Source organism: Canis lupus, chromosome 28 (genome assembly GCF_048164855.1).
Source record: "Canis lupus baileyi chromosome 28, mCanLup2.hap1, whole genome shotgun sequence".
Classification (NCBI taxonomy): domain Eukaryota; kingdom Metazoa; phylum Chordata; class Mammalia; order Carnivora; family Canidae; genus Canis; species Canis lupus.
Genome location: NC_132865.1, coordinates 36,322,972 through 36,344,579, shown reverse-complemented (window position 1 = coordinate 36,344,579; position 21,608 = coordinate 36,322,972). Strand labels below are relative to the sequence as shown.

General features: G+C 41.9%; 1 protein-coding gene across 3 annotated transcripts in view; it reads left to right on the top strand.

Annotated features, from left to right (window-relative positions):
• Window positions 1–18,248, top strand: part of RGS20 (regulator of G protein signaling 20) — an 83,781-nt gene extending 65,533 nt beyond the window's left edge. For 2 of the 3 annotated variants that reach the window (XM_072804618.1, XM_072804621.1), the window contains 3 exons: window positions 5,472–5,555; window positions 11,615–11,849; window positions 17,259–18,248. In XM_072804618.1, coding sequence (XP_072660719.1) covers window positions 5,472–5,555; window positions 11,615–11,849; window positions 17,259–17,447 — 508 coding nt within the window. In that variant the 3' untranslated portion in view covers window positions 17,448–18,248. The remainder of the gene's footprint in view (window positions 1–5,471; window positions 5,556–11,614; window positions 11,850–17,258) is intronic. The other variant, XM_072804619.1, reaches the window with a different exon arrangement.
• Window positions 18,249–21,608: the final 3,360 nt, after the last annotated feature.

Here is a 21,608-nt window from a genome sequence, read left to right as displayed (position 1 = left end):
ATGCCAAGATACTTGGAGTTAGGGTGACTAGCTCATTCCACTTGCCCAAGACTGTCTTGGTTTTAGCACTATCAGAGAACCCATGAGTCCCAGGCAAACTCGGGAAGTGGGTCACCCTACCTGGTATCCAAATCCAAAAAATACTTCTATTCCTATATTGCAGCACATACAAAACCCAGTCTCTCCCTACACCCCTACACCCCACCCCATTGAATTGAAGATCAATTCCAGATGTTTAAAGGCCTAAATGTGAGTAGCCAAGAATAAAATACAGGATAATATATTTCTGATTTTGGCATTGGGAAGAATTACTTTTTAAAAAGATTCACAAATAGGACTATATTAAAATATAAAAATGTGTCTAACAAGAGAAAAAGAAACATACTCTATACAAAGACTTGTACATGAATATGTATAGCAGTCACTAGCCAAAAAGTGGAAGCAACCCAAAGGTCCATCAACTGATGAATGGATAAACAAAATGTGGTGTATCCATTCAGTGGAATATGATTTGACCATAAAAGGAATGAAGTCTTGAAACTGCTAAAACATGGATGAACCTTGAAAAGATCATGCTAAGTGAAAGAAGCCAGACACAGAAGACCACATACCCTATGATTCCATTAACGCAAAACATCTGGAATAAATTCACAGAGACAAAAAGTTGATAGCAGTCGCCTCAGCCTGGGGGAATGGGAGTTGGTGCTGATGTGTATAGTTTCATTTTGCAGTGATAAACTGTTCTAAAACTGTGGTGATGGTTGCACAATTGTATGAGTGTACTAAAACTATTGACTTGTACCATTTATTTTTATTTTTTTTAAAGATTTTATTTATTTATTTATTCATGAGAGAGAGAGAGAGAGAGAGGAGAGACACAGGCAGAGGGAGAAGCAGGCTCCATGCAGGGAGCCTGATGTGGGACTGGATCCTGGGTCTCCAGGATCAGGCCCTGGGCTGAAGGCAGCGCTAAACCGCTGAGCCACCCGGGCTGCCCGACTTGTACCATTTAAATTGTGAGTTTACAGTGTGCGATTTTTATCTGAATAAAACTTTTTAATATGGGTTTAGCAAAAAATCGGAAGTAAAATGAACACATAGAGCATACTGAGAGAAGATAATTACAAGACATTAGCAAACAAAGAATATAAACCTAGAACACACAAAGAAAGAACTTCAGGAGATGAATAAGAAAATAATAACCAAAAGAAAAATAAGCAAAGGAAATGAAACAGAATCTATTTGTGCTCCTATAAACAAGGATCAGATACATGAGAGTTAAATATACGCCACCTAAATATAATACTCTACCTTAAAAAAACCTCTTGCACACAAGCAAAAGATATGTATGAGAGGATTCACTGAAGCATTAATCTGATTGAGAAAAATTGAAAATGTCTCTAATGTGCATGAACAGGAGAATGGATAAATAGATTGCAGTGTAGTTACACAGTGCAGTACCATACAGCATTTAAATATATGTGCTGGAGGAAAAAAGAATATAAGTTGTGGGGTGCCTGGAGAGCTCAGTCAGTTAAGCATCTGACTCTTGATTTTGGTTCAGGTCACATCTCAGGGTCATGGGATCGAGCCCCACATCAAGCTCTGTGCTCAGCATGGAGTCTGCTTGGGATTATATCTCTCCCCTTTCCATCTCCACTCAAAAGCATACAGCTTTTGAGATTTTTCCATGTTGATAATACCTACTGGAGTGTATTTTATTTTTTTTAAGATTTTATTTATTTACTTGAGAGAGAGAGAAGAAAAACAGCAGGAGTCAGGGGAAGAGGCAGAGAGAGAGGGAAAAGCAGATCCTCCACCAAGCAGGGAGCCTGACTTGGAGCCCGACGCCAGGCTCGATCCCAGGACCCCCAAGATTATGACCCAAGCCAAAGTCAGATGCTTAACCAACTGAGCCACCCAGGTGCCCCCCTAGTAGAGTCAATTTTTAAGAAAATTAAAAGGAAGTATGTTTTCTAAGCCCTTGTATTATCTTTCTCAAAATTCTGCTTCATGGCCTTCTGGCATTTCATTTTATCAACGAAGTCATGCAGATACTTGATTTCTTAAAAATAAACTATTTTTTTCCTTGTTAGAAGATTGAAGAATTTTTTCCTCTTTATAACTCAAAAATTCACTAAAACAGGGGCACCTGGGTGGCTCAGTGGTTGAGCATCTGCCTTTGGCTCAGTCATGATCCCATGGTCCTGGGATCGAGTCCCGCATCGGGCTCCCAGCATGGAGCCTGCTTCTTCCTCTGCCTGTGTCTCTGCTGCTCTCTGTGTGTTGCTCATGAATAAATAAATAAAAGATAAATCTTTTTAAAAATTTACTAAAATATATCTAGCCATGGGACTTCTTTTACTGAATAGCTCTTAAACATGGTGAACAGCTATTTTAGCTTCTAGGAGTTTTCTTCTACTGTAACAATAACAAATCAGGTTAAAAACGACACAAAATATATTTTTCACTTTTTTTAAGAACTCATTAAGAAATATTCCTACTTTAAATAATGAGACATGGAAAAAATGTCAAAGCTAAATAAAGGTTGTATTATTTAATTCACAATGTAACTTCCAGTTCTCTTAGAAATCTTGTGTCAAATTCATCCTTTATTTTTCTCTTTGATTTTTCATACCCATTGTGTACTAATGTTTTCTGCTTACAAAAGAAGTCTAAGAAGTTAAGCAGTATTAATGCTCCTGCAGCACGAACACCACCCAGATGTCTCTTGTTTGTTTTTGTTTTAAGAAACCATTATTTACTGAAACTGGCATCATGAAAGCAACAAGTCAGAAGAGTTCCTGCATTTCTAATGACCGCATTAACGAAAAACAGAGCTGCACACACACATGCACACACACACACACACAATTACTGAAAATCCATAAAGCAAATGTGCTAAAAATAGGCTGAATTACTCTTTTTTTTTTTTTTAGGCTGAATTACTCTTATAAAATGGTGGAAAGAGTGCAAAGGAAAGATATAATAAAAGGAATAGAAAAGAGCAGTAGCAATAGTCAGATAAAGCAAACTCAACCAATAATAAAAATCCATTTTGAAATTAATGGGGAACTAAAAGCAAGAACAAAGCAAGGATGTCTATGGTCTCCCCTTCTCTTTAACATTGTATCTTATCAGGTATCAGTTGATGCTTGTGGACAAGAAGAAACAACCTGCGGCCTAAGAATCAGAGGAGAAGTAGTAAGACTCTCCCTATCTGCAGAAGATATGAGAGTATACCTGGAAATCCCCAGAGAATTGTGGCTAAACCAAAGCAAACACCAAAGAATTCAGTACGAAGAAAGATACAGAATTAGTGTAAAAAAGAATAGCCTTCAGAATGTAAAGAACTCTCACAATTCAAAAATAAAAGGATGAACCAATTTAAAAGTAGGCAAAAGAGGGGTTCAGTCAGTTGAGCATTCGACTCTTGATTTCCGCTCAAGTCAGGATCTCATGGGTCATAAGATCAAGCCCTGCATTGAGCTCTGCAGTCAGCGAGGACTCTGCTTAAGATTCTCTCTCTCTCTCCCTCTGCCCCTGCCTCCTTTTCTAAAATAAATAGATAAATCTTTTCTTTTTAAGAAAAACATATTTGGAAAATAAAAAGATGATAAAAGTAGGCAAGAGTGTAGAAAATGTCTCCAAAAAAGACCTACAAATAGGTAATAATACATGAAAAAATAATCTCCTTAGCCATTAGCAAAATGCAAATCAAAACCATCATGAGGTACCACCACCCCATACCCCCTGAGTCAATAAGAATAAAAAAGATACTAGGAAGTGTTGACAAGGAGGTGGAGAAATAGTCTCTCCAGCATTGCTGGTAGGAGTGTAAAATGGCACAGCTGCTTTGGAAAACAATTTGCGACTTCCTCAAAATGTTGAAAACAGAGTTACCATAGGAAAGCACTTCCATTCCTAAGTGTCTGTCCAAGAGACATAAAAACAAGCATCCACAGAAAAAACCTGTACATGACCATGCACAGTGGAATTATTTATAATAGCAAAAAAGTGCAGATAACCTAAATGTTCATCAACCAGTGGATGGATAACAAATTGGCACATATCCATACGGTGGAATGTTATTAAGCTGCAAAAAGGAATGAAGTACTGATACCCACTACAACATGAATGAACCTTAAAAACAATTTGCCAGGTGAGAGAAGGTAGCCACCAAAGACCACGTGCTGTATCATTCAGAAGAGGCACGTCTGTAGAGACAGGAAGTAGATCAGCAGGTGTCTGGGGCCGGAGGACGCAGGATATAGGGGGTAATGAGGAGGGGCTGCTCCGTGCGTGGGTCTTCCTTTTGGAGTGATGAAAACGTTCTGAAGTTAGGTCATAGTGATGGTTGTACAACCTTGTGATTATGCTACAAACCACTAGATTGTACATTTTAAACAGGTAACTTCATGATGTATAAATGATTTTCTGGGGGCACCGGGGTGGCTCAGTTGGTTAAGCATCTGCCTTCAGCTCAGGTCATGATCTCAGGGTCCTGGGATCAAGCCCTGTGTCAGGCACCCTACTCAGTGGGGACTCCACTTCTTCTCTCTTTCTGCCCCTCCCCCACTCATCCCATCTCTCTCTCTCTCTCTCTTTCTCTCTCAAATAAATAAAATCTTTAAGAAGAAAATAAATAAGTAAATGATGGTTCAATAAAGCTATTAAAAAAGTAATAGCCTTAATATGTACAAACAGGAACCAGTTAAGAGATGAGATGAAAACTACATTTGCAATAACAACAGAAACACTTGGAATAAATTTCTAAAGAGATGTGTAAGATGTACATAAGGAAATTTAAAGTCTCCTGAAAGACATAAATTTTGATTGTATGCTTTCCCGGTTTTCTCATAACATTTTTGCATATGTGCCTAGAAATATCTAAGACCTCTATTTTGACTGGAAACACAAATACATTTTGACTAGAGAATGTACACTTTTTTTCAAGGTGTAGAAATGAAATGAAAACCTCAAACATTCCTGATAACCTGACCCCTGACCTTTTTATATTTTTCTAACATGTTTTTATGAAAATAAGTATTATTCTAAATGTAAACTCTCCCTCAATTAGTGTAGACCACAATATTATAATTATTTTGCTAATACTTTGGCATCATACATTTGGTTTTGGTTTAAGACTTTTTATTTATTTATTTGAGAAAGAGTACATGAGCATGAATGAGGGGCAGAGGGAGAGGGAGAAGCAGACTCCCTGCTGAGCAGGGAACCTGATGTGGGGCTCAATCCCAGGACCCTGGATCTTGACCTGAGCTAAAGGCAGATGCTTAACTGACTGAGCCATGCAGATGCCCAACTTTTGGTTTTCTTAAGAAAATCAGGGCCAATTTTTTTCAAGAAAAGAGAGAAATACTTGGTATTTCTTGGTAATCTGGAGTTCCCTTTAACATATTTCCTGACACATAATGATCTCAATTGATACATAAATGTCTTGTTTCATGCAGTCTTACTGTTAGAAACCAAGAACAGAGACCCAGGAGGCCCTCCCATGAACTCAGAGAAGAAGACCTTCCATCCTGTGAAGAAAGGTAAATCTCATTATTGTTTAGCTCACTAAATTGACAGAAATGCCAGCCTTATCACTGTGATTTTTTGGCACCGTAACACACAGTTGCTTAACTGCAGTTTAATGATATCAGATCATAATGTAGCACATTTCCACTCTGCAGAGTTCATTGTGTGACAGGGAGAAAAATTAGTTCCATTATTAATTTCATCCCTGCTAATCACAAATATTAACTGATGCTTCTTGACAAAACATGACGTTATCCTATTTTCATATGATAGACTTTTAAAAATAAAACACAGGGGCAGCCCCGGTGGCTCAGTGGTTTAGCACCGCCTTCAGCCCAGGGCCTGATCCTGGAGACCCAGGATGGAGTCCTACATCGGGCTCTCTGCATGGGGCCTGCTTCTCCCTCTGCCTGTGTCTCTGCGCCTCTCTGTCTCTCATGAATAAATAAATAAAACCTTTTAAAAAAATAGAATAAAACACAGTAGTGAAACACACATGTTTGGTTTTCAGGAAAGTTTTAAAAGTCCATTTTTATTCTTAACTATAAATTTATGCTCTAATGTAGTATTGTCTTAATTTAAATATTTTGAAAAATTGTTGGGAAGAAACACACTACTTTCCATAATATCAGATTTTAAAATTATCTCGTTTTGTTCCTGTATTATCAGTTGCTTATTCTAATACCTTTTCTTGGTATTATACCTATATAATTACAGATACTGGACAAGTCTCCTAAAAGCATTGTTCAAATAGGTCTTGTATTAAATTGCTTATTTTTGAGGGGGAAAAAACAAATAGCCTAAATGGTTACTTAAGTGGTTTTTTTTTTTTTTTCATTCTTTTAACTTACTTACCCTTACCCAGATTTTTCAAAGTCTGGGAAGCATATTAAAATCTTCCACAATTTGGTACGCCTCACATGCTCAGTTTGAGGAATATGAGACTCTTGATCTTGAGGTTATGAGTTCAAGCCTCATGTTGGGTGTAGAGATAACTAAAAAAATAAAAACTTTTTAAAAATATTCCACAATTTATGAGTTTGTTTAAAAATGGCTTTTATCAGGGCACCTGGGTGGCTCAGTTGGTTACGCGTCTGCCTTCGGTTCAAGTCATAAACTCAAGGTCCTGGGATCAAGTCCCCATTGGGCTCCCTGCTCAGCAGGGAGTCTGCTTCTCCCTCTCCCTCTGCTTCTCCCCCGCACTCTTGCTCTCTCTCACTCTCTCTCTCAAATAAATAAAATTTTAAAATAAAAATCTTTTAAAAAATAGCTTTTATCTTAAGGCGCTGGCTGGCTCAGTTGGAAGAGCATGCGACTCTTGATCTCAGGGTTATGAGTACAAGCCCCATGTTGGGTGTAGAGCTTAATAAAAAAATAAGCTTTTTTTAAAAATGGCTTTTATCTTACATATACTGGTATGTTGTATTCTGTACCAAAGCTTTGAGGCTCTTCTATCTGGAACGAGAATGCTTCATCTAGGCCTGACTCTAGCCATCCTGCCAGTGTGACCTTGGGCACTTTGCTGAGAAGCCACACTCTGCCTCGGTTTCCTTGGGTGTGAAAATGGGAACAATAACAGTTTATTGTGGCTACTGTCATGAGCCTGGCAAGCATTCGACATATGTTGGCCATTATTTGTTCTCAAATTCAAGAATATGAAATGACTCTTTATCCAACTTCATGTCTTTTGTTTCTAATTCTACTTAGATATTAATATTATTCTTATTTACATTTGCCTCATATATCTTTGCCTGTCTATTTGTTCTTAATTTTTGTAGTATTTTATATGTTTCCTAAAAATACCATTATGTTGGATTCTGGCCCCATAGCAGTCTCATTAAATGAGGAATTAGAATCCAATGACATTGTGTCAGTTATTTTGATGATGACTGGTAAGTTTAATCTTCTAGCATATTATCTCATGTAATACCGACTAATTACTTCCTTAATTTTTGTTTGGAAATCTACTGACTGAGCCAGCCAGGCACCTCTGCTCTTTCTTATTTAAAAAAAAAAAAAATGTAAAAAAAAAAATGTACTACCAATTGCTTTTAAGTTTTTCAGAATCATCCTTTTATATTTCTTAAACTGACAGGAGTAAAAAAAGTATCTTCTGAATCTTCATATTTAAGGAACATAATTTTTTTAAAGATTTTATTTATTTATCCATGAGAGACTCACAGAGAGAGAGAAAGGCAGAGGGAGAAGCAGGCTCCTTGCTGGGAGCCCAATGTGGGAGTTGATCCAGTGACCCTGGGATCATGCCCTGAGCCCAAGGCAGAGGCTCAACCACTGAGCCACCCACCAGGTGTCCCTTAAGGAACGTGACTTAGCATACTCAGCCACACCTTTCTGAAAAAAATCCAAGATTTTATGCAGGTTACTCGAAGTTATTATTTTTATTTTTAAATTATCTTTTCAACATCTTTTAAACATTTTCTTTCAAAACTATTTTTCCTAGTTATGAAAGATACTTTGTTTTCATACACAATACTTTTTTGCATGATGAAAAGTCTACCCACTATAAAACACTACAAAACCCAAACACTACAAAAGGTTTTCAGTAAAAATTCAGTCTTCCTTTTGTTCTAGACCTCATCCCAGTCTCCAGATAGAACTACCATCAATGTTTTATATAAATAGAAATATATATCTTCAAAGGAATTTTCTATTTATTTACACACAGTTGTACTGAAATGGGATGATCCACGTATACAGTGAATCTAATTTTGAAACTAACTTGAAACAATTGTTTGAATATCTTTTTTTTCTTTTTTGGTCTGCTGACTCCTATCTATAACCTACTTTTTCTGGTCTTGAGCCTTTCATTTATGCTTCACTGCTGGGTCATTATAATCCATCTTCAAGATACATTTCAAGAAAAGGACATTGAATTAACACTGTGAACCTCTGTATATGTGAGTGTTTTTTTTTTTTATGACCTTCATATAACTAGGACAAGTAGCTACATATCAAATTTTGGGGTATATATCCTGTACTCCTCAAAACTAAATACAGAACTTTTGGCACTGTGGCAGAGTAGATAATCAGAGGGCCTTCCCAATGCAGAACAATAGATTTTGCATTATTTTGAAGTTTTTGCATTGCTGGGCTCCTAGAGAGTAAGGAAAATGACAAAGCAACTGAAAAACCAAACCAAATAAAAAATAAGCAAAATCCTGAGTAATGACGGCTAAGCAGAGTTGAAAGGATTTTCTCAGAGAACAAGTACAAGGTAGGGTGAGGACAAGATGTTGAAACTGAGATCCCAGATTATGCCCTGATTTATGAAAGAAGCCTAAGTGGTCCTAGGTCAGTAACACCTCCTAGATCTCAGAAGAAGCCAACACACAACCTCTCTGGAGGAAAGAAAATATTCCCAATTTTGACTCTTAGTTTTCTAAAGATTAAGACCAACCAGAATCTAAATGAAAACTAAAAGGACACAACATACAAGTGACAATAGAATCAACACTTGGATTTAGAGCCCAAAGGACTTTAGATATTAGAGTTATCCGTAATAAAATATAAAATAATGGTCTCTGAAATGTTTAAACCAATTAAAGATGGGATCACAAAAGTAAATGAGTACAATTCAACCATCAGAAGTGTCCAGGAGGACTGTGAAGTTGTACTATAGTTCTGCAAGATGTCACCTTGGGGAAACTGGGCAAATGGCACATGAGATTCCTTTTTTCTTTATGCTTTAATGTTATTTTTCTGAGGCCAGAGGTCCAAAATCAGAGTGTCAGCAGGGCTAAGCCCTCTGATGGCTCTAGGGGAGACCCCTTCCTTGTCTCTTCTAGCTTCTCTGGTGGTTGCCAGCAATCCTTGGCATCCCTTGGCTTGTAGATGCATCATACCAATCACATGGCCATCTTTCCCCTGTGTGTGACTGTCTCAACGTCCTGATTCCCCTTTGTATAAGAACGCCAGTCCTTGGGCAGCCCGGGTGGCCCAGCGGTTTAGCGCTACCTTCGGCCCCGGGTGTAATCCTGGAGACCCGGGATCCAGTCCCACGTCAGGCTCCATGCAGGAGCCTGCTTCTCTCTCTGCTTCTCTCTTTCTCTCTGTGTCTGTCGTGAATAAATAAATAAAATCTTAAAAAAAAAAAAAAAAGAACGCCCGTCCTACTGGTTTAGGGCTCCCGTTAATCACTTCATCTTAGCTAAATCTACAAAAACTCTATTTCCAAATACAGTCACTTCCTGAAGTACTAGAGTTAAGATGTCAACATATCTTCTTTTAGGAGACCTAATTCAACTCATAACACCCTCCTGCAAAATAAACACTGAGTCCAATTGGTTTTACAGGTTAGTTCCACAAAACAGTTCTGCAATAAATCATTCCAAGGTTTTACGGGTCTTGTATAACTACCCAAATGTGTAAGAAATCAATTCAACGGGAACACCAGACCAGAAGAGGACAGTACAAGAATAGAAAGTGAAAGATAAATCCTACTCAGGAACTCTGGCCACCTTCAGCAATGTGGATTCGTGAATCTTAGACACTCAGTGTTGGGTGACAAAAGCAATTGGCCGAAGACAACATGGTGGTCAGCCATTTTTATAAAGTGAAGGGGAAAAAAAAACCACTGAAGAATATAGTCTTCAGAGATATGTATTTACATTAAAACTATGAAAAGAAAGCTAGGAGGAAAGAAATTATTTAAATTCAGTTAATTAACATATAATGTATTCTTGGTTTCAGAGGTAAAGGTCAGTCATTCATTAGTCTTATATAATACCCAGTGCTCAGTATATCACATGCCCTCCTTAATGCCCATCACCCAGTTACCCTGTCCCTCCACCCCCCCTCCGGTCCAATGACCCTCAATTTGTTTCCTATGATTAAGAGTCTATTATGGTTTTGTGTCCCTCTCTTATTTCCTCTTGTTTATTTTTCCCTCTTTTCCCCTATGATCTTCTGTTTTCTTAAATTTGACATAAGAATGAGATCATATAATTGTCTTTCTCTGATTGATTTATTTCACTTAGCATAATACCCTCTAGTTCCATCCACGTCGTTGCAAATGGCAATATTTCTTTTTTTTTTTTTTGATGGCTGAGTAGTAGTCCATTGTATACATATACCACATCTTCTTTATCCATTCATCGGTCAATGGACATCTGGGTTCTTTCCATACTTTGGCTATTGTGGACATTGCTGCTATAAACATTGGGGTGCATGTGCCCCTTCGGATCACTACCTTTGTATCTTTGGGATAAATACCCAATAGTGAAATGTCTGGGTCATAGAGTGACTCTATTTTCAGCTTTCTGAGGAACCTCCATATTGTTTTCCAGAGTGGTTGCACCAGGTTCCATTCCCAGGAAAGAAATTATTTAATAAGTATCACTGCTAAACAGGCTATGTTTTCTGGCCTCAATATAATTAAAATATAAGTAAAAATAAACTAAGCCAGGGTGAGTCCAAAATCAAGCACAGCAGTTCCCTCAGGGTGGGGAAGGCAGGAGAACAGGTTGTGGCCATATGATGTCAAGGTAGGTGCGGCTGGTGGTGGCAGCCTGGTTCTCAAGGTGAATGCTGAGTTTATAGTGTGTGTTTGTTATCGTCCTTTATAACTTGCAGTTATATTACATGTTCTTTTCCCTTTCTCCTTAAAATTCTCTTTCAAATGTTAAAAACCACTAAAGAGATATATAGCCCCACTGCTGTGCTGGAAGGTAGTGTGCTGAGGTCTGTCGCGGGTGACAGGGAAGTTTTGGTGAGATGCTCCTAGGATTTTACTTCACTGTTACAATTTTAAAACTTCACTAGGACTCCTAAGATCTAAACAAGAGTGTTCTTAGCAGTTATTCTAGTGACTGGTCTGCAAGCATTTGGGCAGTAACCACACACTCCAGCTAAACGATTTAAAAGTATCATACTCGTGTGTTTTTTGCCAAAGGTGCAAGGAAATGAGCACAGCTCTTTCCTTTCCTAAAAGGGCCTAGGTGCACATTTTCATTCGCAGAGGGGAAAAGGGGATGTTTATAGTGAGGAAATTCAAAGTAAAGCAACTACCAATAACATAGCTTCCTCTTGCCCCTTTCTTTCCATCCCCATTAAGCCCAAGTCCCACTCTGGAGGAAGTCAACGCCTGGTCTCAGTCATTTGACAAGGTAATGCTCACTCCAGCGGGAAGGAATGCTTTCCGGGAATTCCTCCGAACAGAATTTAGTGAAGAAAATATGCTTTTCTGGATGGCGTGTGAGGAATTGAAAAAAGAAGCTAATAAAACCATCATTGAGGAAAAAGCAAGGACCATCTATGAAGACTATATTTCTATTCTTTCTCCTAAAGAGGTACGTACCTGCCGTGACCGTGGGTAAAATGAACCCCATCAGCATTGGGTCACATGGCACAGTGACAGCTACTATAAGGTAGAGACGACTCCACCCACACTCATAGTATTTGGATGCCTTTGACCGTGGTCCCACAGGCAGGCTCTCAGTGCCCCGTGAACTCTGTGATAACTTTTGTGCATCTTTCTGGAGAAACTATTTATGACCTTCACCAGATTCTCCAGAAGGGGTAGTCTGTGCAGTTTATTGTAAATACTGTTTAAAAACATTATACCCTATAAGAATTTATTTAAATAAAATTATCTTTTTGTTCTGAGCACCAATATGTTTTACAGGTATTTTTATTTCAATAGAAATAGCATTGCTGGTGCATCTGGGTGGCTCAGTCTGTTAAGCATCTGCCTGCAACTCAGGTCATGATCTCAGGGTCCTGGGATTGAGCCCCAACAGGCTCCCTGTTCAGCGGGGAGTCTGCTTCCCCGCCAGTGCTTCCCCCTGCTCATGCTCTCTCTCTCTCAAATAAATAAAATCTGAAAAAAAAATAGCATGGCTAATATGATATGGAAGTTTTCCCTAGGGTATCCTTCTCTTAGAGCAGAGAAACTGTCAGATGAGGGACATCAGTAAGCTGCCATTGCCCAGTTGCTGTTCCTTCAAATGTAAATCTACAGGGTCAGGGTTATCTCAACATCGAGTACTTTATAGCTCTAATTGTAAAATCAGCCATTATGTCCTCCTATGTGCCTCTGAGAGTATAGTCAATCAAACAGGGCCTCTCCTGTCAGGGAGCTCATAGTCAATGGGGCAAACAGGTGTGGAGCCCGTGGTGTGACCAAGGAGCTGGCGGAGTGAGCCATCAATAGTGGGTGGGGCAGGAAGAAGGAAGACGGACTAGAAGAGGCTGTGGAACCAAGGATATGAAAAGGAAATCACCAGCAACCCAGCGGGATGAAAACATCCCAGAGGAAAGGACTAGATGCGCCAAGGGTAAAAGCATGCAGTCCCATGATCTGTGAAAATGTCCAGTTTGGAATGCTGGAATGTAGCACGTTTACCAAGCTATTGAGGCTGCTGGCAGGCAGCTGGAGGACAGTTCAGAAAAGGGGATGGCCCAAGAGCATCAAGGGGTTGGGGGCCATGCTGGCCTGTTCTAATTGTTATCTTGGGAAGCCCTCAGATTTTAGCCTGGAAGCATCATCAAATTTAGATTTCCAAAAGACCAGTGTGGCTGCAGAATGGATTAGGAGGAAGACACAAGAGGCAGAGAACAGTTAGCAGGTTCATTCCGTAGTGGAAAGAGGACATCATGAGGCCTGACAAGCCAGCTGGGGAGAAACCTGAGCAGTAGGCTTTGATTTGAGGGGGATCCCAGTGTCTGGAATGACTCCCATATGTCAGGGCACATCAGACAGTGGTGTGATTCGTGGAAATTGGGCAGACAGGATGGGGGTCGAGCCTGGGAGAAAGACTACAGGGCTCAACTTTGCTTACTTAAGTTTGTGTTTTTAAGTTGGAGATACTCAGTGACAGATGTATGAATATAGAGTTCAGAATATCATTTCCATTTTGGATTCATAAAAGCAAGAGAATTTTTGTCCTTTAAGGCTTCTACATGTTCTTATTTTGTCGTGATTTTCCTTCTTATTTTTTGAGACAAGATTTTTGAGATAAGCATCATATACCCAAAAATTTCTTAGCAAATGTGTGAAGCCAAAAGGATATAAAAAGATGACTCTTGCTGCCCAAATGTAAGCATGTATTACTTAAAGTGTAAAAGCTTGACATTTTTAAGAGCTTAGATATGGGGGTCAGATTCACTTGGGTTTGAACCCTACTTCTCTCATTTAACAGCTAAATTACCTTCAGTATATCTGAACCTCTCTGGGGGCTCCATTGCCTCATATGTACAATGGGACATGGCCATTTTCCTGTCTGGGAGGATTAAAGGGAGGACAGGTGCAAAGCCCCACTCACCATAGCACCTGGCACAGTGGTGACACTCGACATGGCCTCTTCATGAAGCAACCCTCTGTGTTCATTCTCTCATCCTGAGCAGACGGACAGGGATGCTCATGTGGAGGCTGGAGAGAATGAAAAAAATTCCATTTGTGCCTTAGCTGTTTGTAAACTAAAATGTTAATGATTTCTAGAGTATCTCCATCGAATTCCCTAACAAGAGCAGAAGATCTCATCCTTCTAGCCAATGATAAGTAGCAAGTCTCTCCTTTGGCAGGAGCAATGTCCCTCAGCACCTCAGCACGGGGCACTTAATCCTCAAGAAGCTTCCACGAAGGGATTGCTTGGCTGAGTGCTGCCCCAGGAATAAGCTGTGTGTGTGGGGGGGGGGGGGCGGGGGGCAGCAAAGGAGGTAACTCCACCTCCCTCTGGGTAGTTGTGGGAGGCTTCTCCGGATGGATGGGGGAGTGACAGCTAACCCAGGACCTGAAGGAGAAGTCAGGGAAAGGTTATTCTAGATGGAGGGAACAAAGACAAGCTAGTCCTAGCTTGCTTGCTTGCCTTTTTTAAGATTTACTGATTTATTCGAGGGATAGCATGAGTGAGTGGGGAGCAGGGGCAGGGCCGGAGGGAGAGGGAAAGAAAGTCTAGAGCAGACTCCCTGCTGAGCGCACAGCCTGAGGTGGGGTTCCATCTCATGATCCAGAGATCACAATGCCAGCCGACCAAGAATTGGATGCTCAAGTGACTGTGCCACCCTAGCACCTTCTTTCTTTAAGTTTCAAGTGGAATTCCAATCTTTACAATCTTGAGTGGAATAGTAAGGTAGACCAGGGGAAATTGGTGGAAGCAGAGCATAAAGGCCTCCTAAGTTTAAACTTTGGGCTTATCCTGAGCACTTGGACAAGTCAGTGCCAGCTCTGAAGCTGCAGTGTCAGAATGGAGTTTGTACCATAGAAAGAGTCCTCCAGGGGCACCTAGGTGGATCTATCAGTTAAGTGTCTGTCTGTAGCTCAAGTCATGATCCCAAGGTCCTGGGATCAAGCCCTGATAGTTCATTCAGCTCCCTGCTCAGCGGGGAGTCTCCTTCTCCCTCTGCCTGCCGCTCTCCTTGCTTGTGCTCAAATAAATAATAAAATCTTAAAAATAAAAAAAATAAAAATAAAAATAAAGGAAGAAGGGAGGGAGGGAGGAAGGAAGAAAGAGCCCAAGGAAGGAAGGGCCCTCTGGCCAAACAGTGGTGTGGTTTGGAGAGGCACTCAGGAGACGGGAGACCAGTTAGGAAGCCAGTGAACAAATCCAGCAGGAAATGGATTTCCCCAAGGGTGTTGGCAGGGAAGAGGCATGAGGTAGACAGATTTGAGAGGTGTTAAAGAGGCAGGTTCCCTGAGGCTTTGCATACAGAGCCAGAGGGAAAATGAGGGATGACAGGGACTTGGAATTGGATGGAAAAAGTTTTTTTCCTTCGCAAGCTATACAAAAAAGAGATTCGGAGATGCTGGCAATCCACTGAATCCACGTGAAGTTGGCCCTTGAACAACACAGGGTTAGGGGCGCTGACCCCACACAGTCAATAATCTACGTATAATTTTGACTCCCCGAAAACATAACTACTAATAGCCTACTGTTGACCAGAAGCCTTCCCGACAGCATAAACAGTCGATTAGCACGTGCTTACAGTAAAGATACAGAAAAGAAAACGTTATTCAGAAATGCTAAGCGGAAAATGCACTTACAGTACTCTACTGTATTTATCCCCAAAAAATCCCCTGTGAGGGGACCCACGCAATTCAAACCCATGTTGTTCAAGGTCAACCACATTGAGTTACCTGTGGGTGGGTACCAGGGGCTTTCCGGGAGGAGAGTAGATATATGCATCTGGAAAGACAGATCACTGAAGTCAAAATTTAATGATTTAGCTAGTCATATTTTCAGTTTTCTACTAAAGAGTAGCATGTGCATTGTATAGCATTAGAACTATCCCGGCCTCCTGGTGCAGAGATGGTCCCGCTAAGGTGCGAGTTCATCTCTACAGCCTGTACTCTTGTTTGTCTGCTGTCCTATGGAGAAAGTCGAAGCCCAATAGCTTCCTCTGGTCTGTGAGACAGGCTTTTCTAGGATGAGCAAAACATCAGAGAAAGAAGAGCCAACATCTCCTAAGGACTTAATGAATTCTCTTTTTTTTAATAATAAATTTATTTTTTATTGGTGTTCAATTTGCCAACATACAGAATAACACCCAGTGCTCATCCCGTCAAGTGCCCCCCTCAGTGCCCATCACCCAGTCACCCCCACCCCCCGCCCTCCTCCCCTTCCACCACCCCTAGTTCGTTTCCCAGAGTTAGGAGTCTTTATGTTCTGTCTCCCTTTCTGATATTTCCCACACACTTCTTCTCCCTTCCCTTCTATTCCTTTTCACTATTATTTATGTTCCCCAAATGAATGAGAACATACAATGTTTGTCCTTCTCCGATTGACTTACTTCACTCAGCATAATACCCTCCAGTTCCATCCACGTTGAAGCAAATGGTGGGTATTTGTCATTTCTAATGGCTAATATTCCATTGTATACTTGAAATAATTTCTCATTAAATCCCCACCACTATCATCATCATTATCCCCTTTAGGAAGGAGTTCGTTGGGGCTAAATTTACTTTGCCAAAGGCCGCACAGCTAAGTAGTGATGTAGCTGGGATTGAAACACAGGCCCTGTGCTGTTAACCGTTCCACGGTGCTCGAGTTAGCTTCGATTCACCAGCCAGCGTGACACTCGTTCCCAGAAATTTGCGGCCCTGATGTTAGGAAATTAGCAAGGGGTGAGTGTGTGCACGCTACCCTTTTATTCTCAAAGGACACAGTACAGTCACTTGAAAGAAGGAAAACAATGTTGTGGTTTTCTAAAGCAATGTGATCCCCGCCAGTATCACCTAAAATTCATGAGAAATACACATTTCAGGCACCCCCAACCCAGACCTACCGAGTCAGAAATTCTGCAGGTGGGGGCCAGCAATCTGTTAAACAGGCATTCCTTCTGATGCTGCTGAAGCTTGAAAACCCCTGTTCATTATGTGTTCAATTTCTCTTTCAGCGATTTAGATTTCTGGATGACTTTGTTTGTTTTGGGATTTTTTTTTTTAATTTCCTCTTCTTCAGATGTGTTTTGTTTTTTTTTTAATTTATTTATGATAGTCACAGAGAGAGAGGCAGAGACACAGGCAGAGGGAGAAGCAGGCTCCATGCACCGGGAGCCCGACGTGGGATTCGATCCCAGGTCTCCAGGATAGTGCCCTGGGCCAAAGGCAGGCGCCAAACTGCTGCGCCACCCAGGGATCCCGGATTTTTAAGAAACAGTACAAGCCGTGTACTGTGCTCTTAACAACCCCAGCGGGGGTTAGGGATGGATTTCCAAAGGGAAAAATATCTAATCCCACTCTTCTTTGTTTCTACTGACAGGTCAGCTTGGATTCCAGAGTAAGAGAAGTCATCAACAGGAACATGGTAGAGCCATCCCAACACATATTTGATGACGCCCAACTTCAGATCTACACTTTAATGCACAGAGACTCATATCCCCGATTCATGAACTCTGCCCTCTATAAAGATTTGCTTCAGTCCTTATCTGAGAAATCAGCTGAAGCCTAGATGTTATCAAATATATTTATTAATAAAACAATAAAAGAACTGATGGACTATGTGTAGTACAGGGAACTTAGAGGTAGGAGTATGTTCTGCTAGAGAAATACTTGGGCTATTACTTGGGCTATTTTTTAACAACAGATGCTTCCTTTTAGAGAAAGCTACATATTCACAACGTAAACTGCAGCCACTTTTCGTGATACTTTTGGGGGGTAAAAATGGAGTACTGTCTTAGAAAAAGATATTTACATTTACAGTAACAGCAGCGTGTTGTCAATGGAAGGATACCCTAGAAGACTCTCTACTGCCTGGGGCATCTGCGTCCACTGGAGCCAACAGGACTGCTTTTGTTTCCCATGAATGTAGTATCCGATGATTCTCCTCCCAAAGAAAAGGCATTCAAGTGTTTCTTAGCCACTCCTTCCTTCCATCCAGCTATTTTGAATATTTGCTTATTGGTGCCATCGTAGGACCCAAATTCCCATTTTATAAAGACGTGTCCCCCCTACTTATAAAAATGGTATTCCACTTTATCTTAGACTCTGTGTATGTAGATACATATAGGTGCATGTGTATCTATAATGGTTCATGTACTGTGCTCTTAAGTGGATCGGTTTCACCTGTTTGGCAAGAGAAGTAGTGTTTAGAAAATTCTTTCGTTGAAAAGTTACCTTTATTATCAGAATCTGCCAACCTAAAGAATGAATGTTCATAACAGAACCTTCAAATAAGCATATTTTCATTTTGCTTATTCAAAGAAATATGGCATTTTCACTGACATAATAAAGCACAAGAGTTTTATCTCCATTTTTTTCACATGTTAAATATTTGGGAATATAAGATGGAGTAAGTAGGGAAACATACAAGGTAGCATCTAGCTCCCCAGACCCTGTTTTTAGATCCCACTCTTTTTACGGTAGACAAATGGAGTAACTTTAACAGCTAACAGGTATAACTAGTGGTTAGTATCCATCAGCCATCCTGAAGAAACTCATCACTGCAGTGAAAGGGAAAAACATCCAAAATCTGGAATGGTTGGAGTTGTGGGTTAGAAATCATGTGCAAGGGGCCTGTGGCAGGGTTCCCCTACAGGGGCGAGCTTTCCTCTGGGCCATTCTCACTTGGCCTGGTGATTTCATTACTCAATTCAAGCCCCAGACTAAGCCCCTTGCTCTCATCCTCAGGCAAACATCTTCCCACCTCCTACTAGGGTCCCTACCTGCTTCATCTTCCCGTGTAAGCTCCAAATGTGTCTGGATGGGCATTTGTTCCCACCTCTGTCAGTCCAGTCCCAGGGACTAATGTGATGGTTCCTCCTTTTCAAGCCATCAACCCCTTATGTGCTTTCGATGCCATAGTCAACAGCCTCACTTTTTTCGCTAGACAGGACATGACTGTGATTGAGACATAAATTCTGCCCTCTAGTTTACATTTAGGTAAGGACAAATAGGCGTGTGTGGCCGCTACATTATACTGCAGCAAGCAAGTCTTGAGGGGCTACTGGCAGAGGGTGTGTGTGTGTTGGGTCCGAGGTGTAGGGAAGGTATTTGCAACTGAAGCATCCCCCAAATGAGTCTAGTTGGGGACAGGCAGTGCAGCAAGTGACTAAGATGAAGGTGGTTAAGACATCAGAGGGACCCCGGGTGTCAAGATCTTAGGCTGGAGTATTTGGGATTTTCAGCACAGATAAGATTGCCAGAAGGGCTAACAGAGTGAGAAGAGCTGAGGTAAATCCTTGCAACAAAGAGTCCCGAAGAAAACTGGGGAGGATTTGCCTTCTCGGTTCCGGTAAGAAAGTGGGGATAAGGCAGCACAGGAACGGTCGGGGCACCGGGCACCTAATGGTCCATAAAGGCTCTTACCTGGAACTCCGCTCCCCGGTCCCCGCGGGCCCCCAGTGAACGCGAGCCTGCACCCCAGAACCGCCCGTCGCCCTTCGCCTCTCAGCGGGGGGCACTTGCTGGTGCCTTTGCTCCTCTGCGCAGCTCCCCGCAGGCGCAGCTCCCCGCAGACCCTCCTCCCCGTCCCCTGCGCTGCCCCCGGCTCCCTCCCCAGCCAGCGGGGGGGAGGGGGGAGGCCCAGGCTCTGGAGCTCGACCGCGCGCTGGGTACCCGGTCTTGCCCGGCCCTGCCTCTTCATCTGCAAGAGCGGGGATACTGGGGCCTCACCCCAGTTGCTGTGCGGATTTTTTCCCCCAAGTGAGATTTATTGAGTAGACTCAAAGGGAGAGGCGGGCGGTCAGCAAAGGGCTGGGCTTGCTGTGCAGACTGCAACTCAGCCACGCGGGGCCAGCACTGGGCAGCGCAGGAGATTCTTGATCGCCGGGGTGTGCGCTCCGGGGGCCTACTGGGTGCAGAGATCGCTTAGAAATAGATCTTCAGGCGCGCCTGGGCCGGCGAAGGGTCTGCCTTTGGCTCAGGTCGTGATCTAGGGGCTGCTTCTCCCTCTCCCTCTGCCCGCTCTACCCCTTATGCCCTCTATCCCTCTCTCTCAAATGAAATCTGTAAAAAATAATACTTAAAAAAGAAACTAACCCATGTAAAATATACCAAGCAATCACTGTATGTCAGTTGCTACTATTCTTTGTGCACTAGATATGGCCTCCGGGGTTGAGGCTCTGGCGTACTTGTACTTTCCTTACTCATCTGTCCGCTTCCCCTGCATTCTTATAACTAACCCCTTAAATTACCGCCAACACACGTAGGGCTACCAGACCAGGACCTGGTGTAGGCTGCCCCCAGCACTTCCCAATCAGCTGCCAGCCGGACATCTCCCCTTGCATATCCCACCACAGAGGATATTGAAATTCATCTAAATTCTGACTTCTCATCCCACTGCCCTCCTCCCTCCAAGCCCCAGCACTGCCTAGGTCCCCAGCCACCCAGCCAGTCACCTAAGCTCTTATTTACCTGCTAACTTTCCCCTTCTTTCTCCTTGCAAACAGTCGCCAAGCCCTGCTGATCTTAACTCCTAAATATTTCTCATGTGTCTCCTTCCTTTTTCTGATCCCCATTATCGCACACCTGCCAGTATCATCACCAAGAGCCTCCTACCTAGTCTCTCTCAGGCTTTCAAAAAGTCACGAGGTGACTTTTCTTACACACAGATCTCATCACCATCCCTCTGCTCCTTAGAATCTTCCTAATTCCCCAACTGCCTGAAGTACAAATACCAAACTCTCAGTACGGTGTGTGGGACCCAGGAAATTGAACAAAATCCTCTACCCCTGGACAAGCAGAGCAGGACTGACTCTATTTTGGGCTGCACCCGCCTTGTGCTGACCTGCTTATTACTTAGGGCACTGCCCCGCCCTAATCAAAGACCAGGACACACCCTAATCAGAAATCCGGCTCAGCGGACCAGCATGACTGTGCAACTTTCTGCGTATCCCATTGGCCACTGGCCCCTATAAAGTTGCTAAGCCTCTTAGTCTCGGGGTCCAAGCCCCCTGCTCCGCTGTGTCGGGTATACTTGGACCCAGGCTCGAGCTTGTAAATAAACCCTCGTGTGATTGCATCGGTGTCAGCTCCTTGGCGGTTTCTCGGATTCGCGATCTTGGGCACAACAGGTGTATAAGCAAGGGCCTCTATAGGTGGGCTACTGGCTCCCTAGCCAACCCCACACACGGTTTAGACTCTAGAATATATACTTATAGACAAGTATATTTTCATACCTCATCACTGCTCATACTGTTCATACTTCCTGCTACCCCTACCCCTCTCTACAATGTCACCCTTCACTCAGCTAACTCCTTTCATTCCTTTAAGATTTACCTAACACACTACAGCCTCCAAAAAAACCTTACCTGACCTCTTGATTTCTATTTCCATTGCGCTGGGTGCCATTCTTAGTATCCCAGTATTTTCCTGTACAATTATTTATCATCGGAATTTACAAATTATGTTGACCTATCTTTCCCATTAGACTATAAGCTCCACAGGCATTGGAAATACACTTTGTCCCTCATATATATATTTAAGAACAGTATTCCATAAATGTTTGTAGAACTGAACTGGAGAGTTATAGCATGAAAGCTGAACTTCCCAGTTATAAAACAAAAATTCCATTCCAAATTTATTCCACGATGTGTCACATCTCAGAAAGAGATCATCACAGCCCATGTGGCTACAGAGTGCACTACTATAAACCAATTCGGTGGGTAAATCG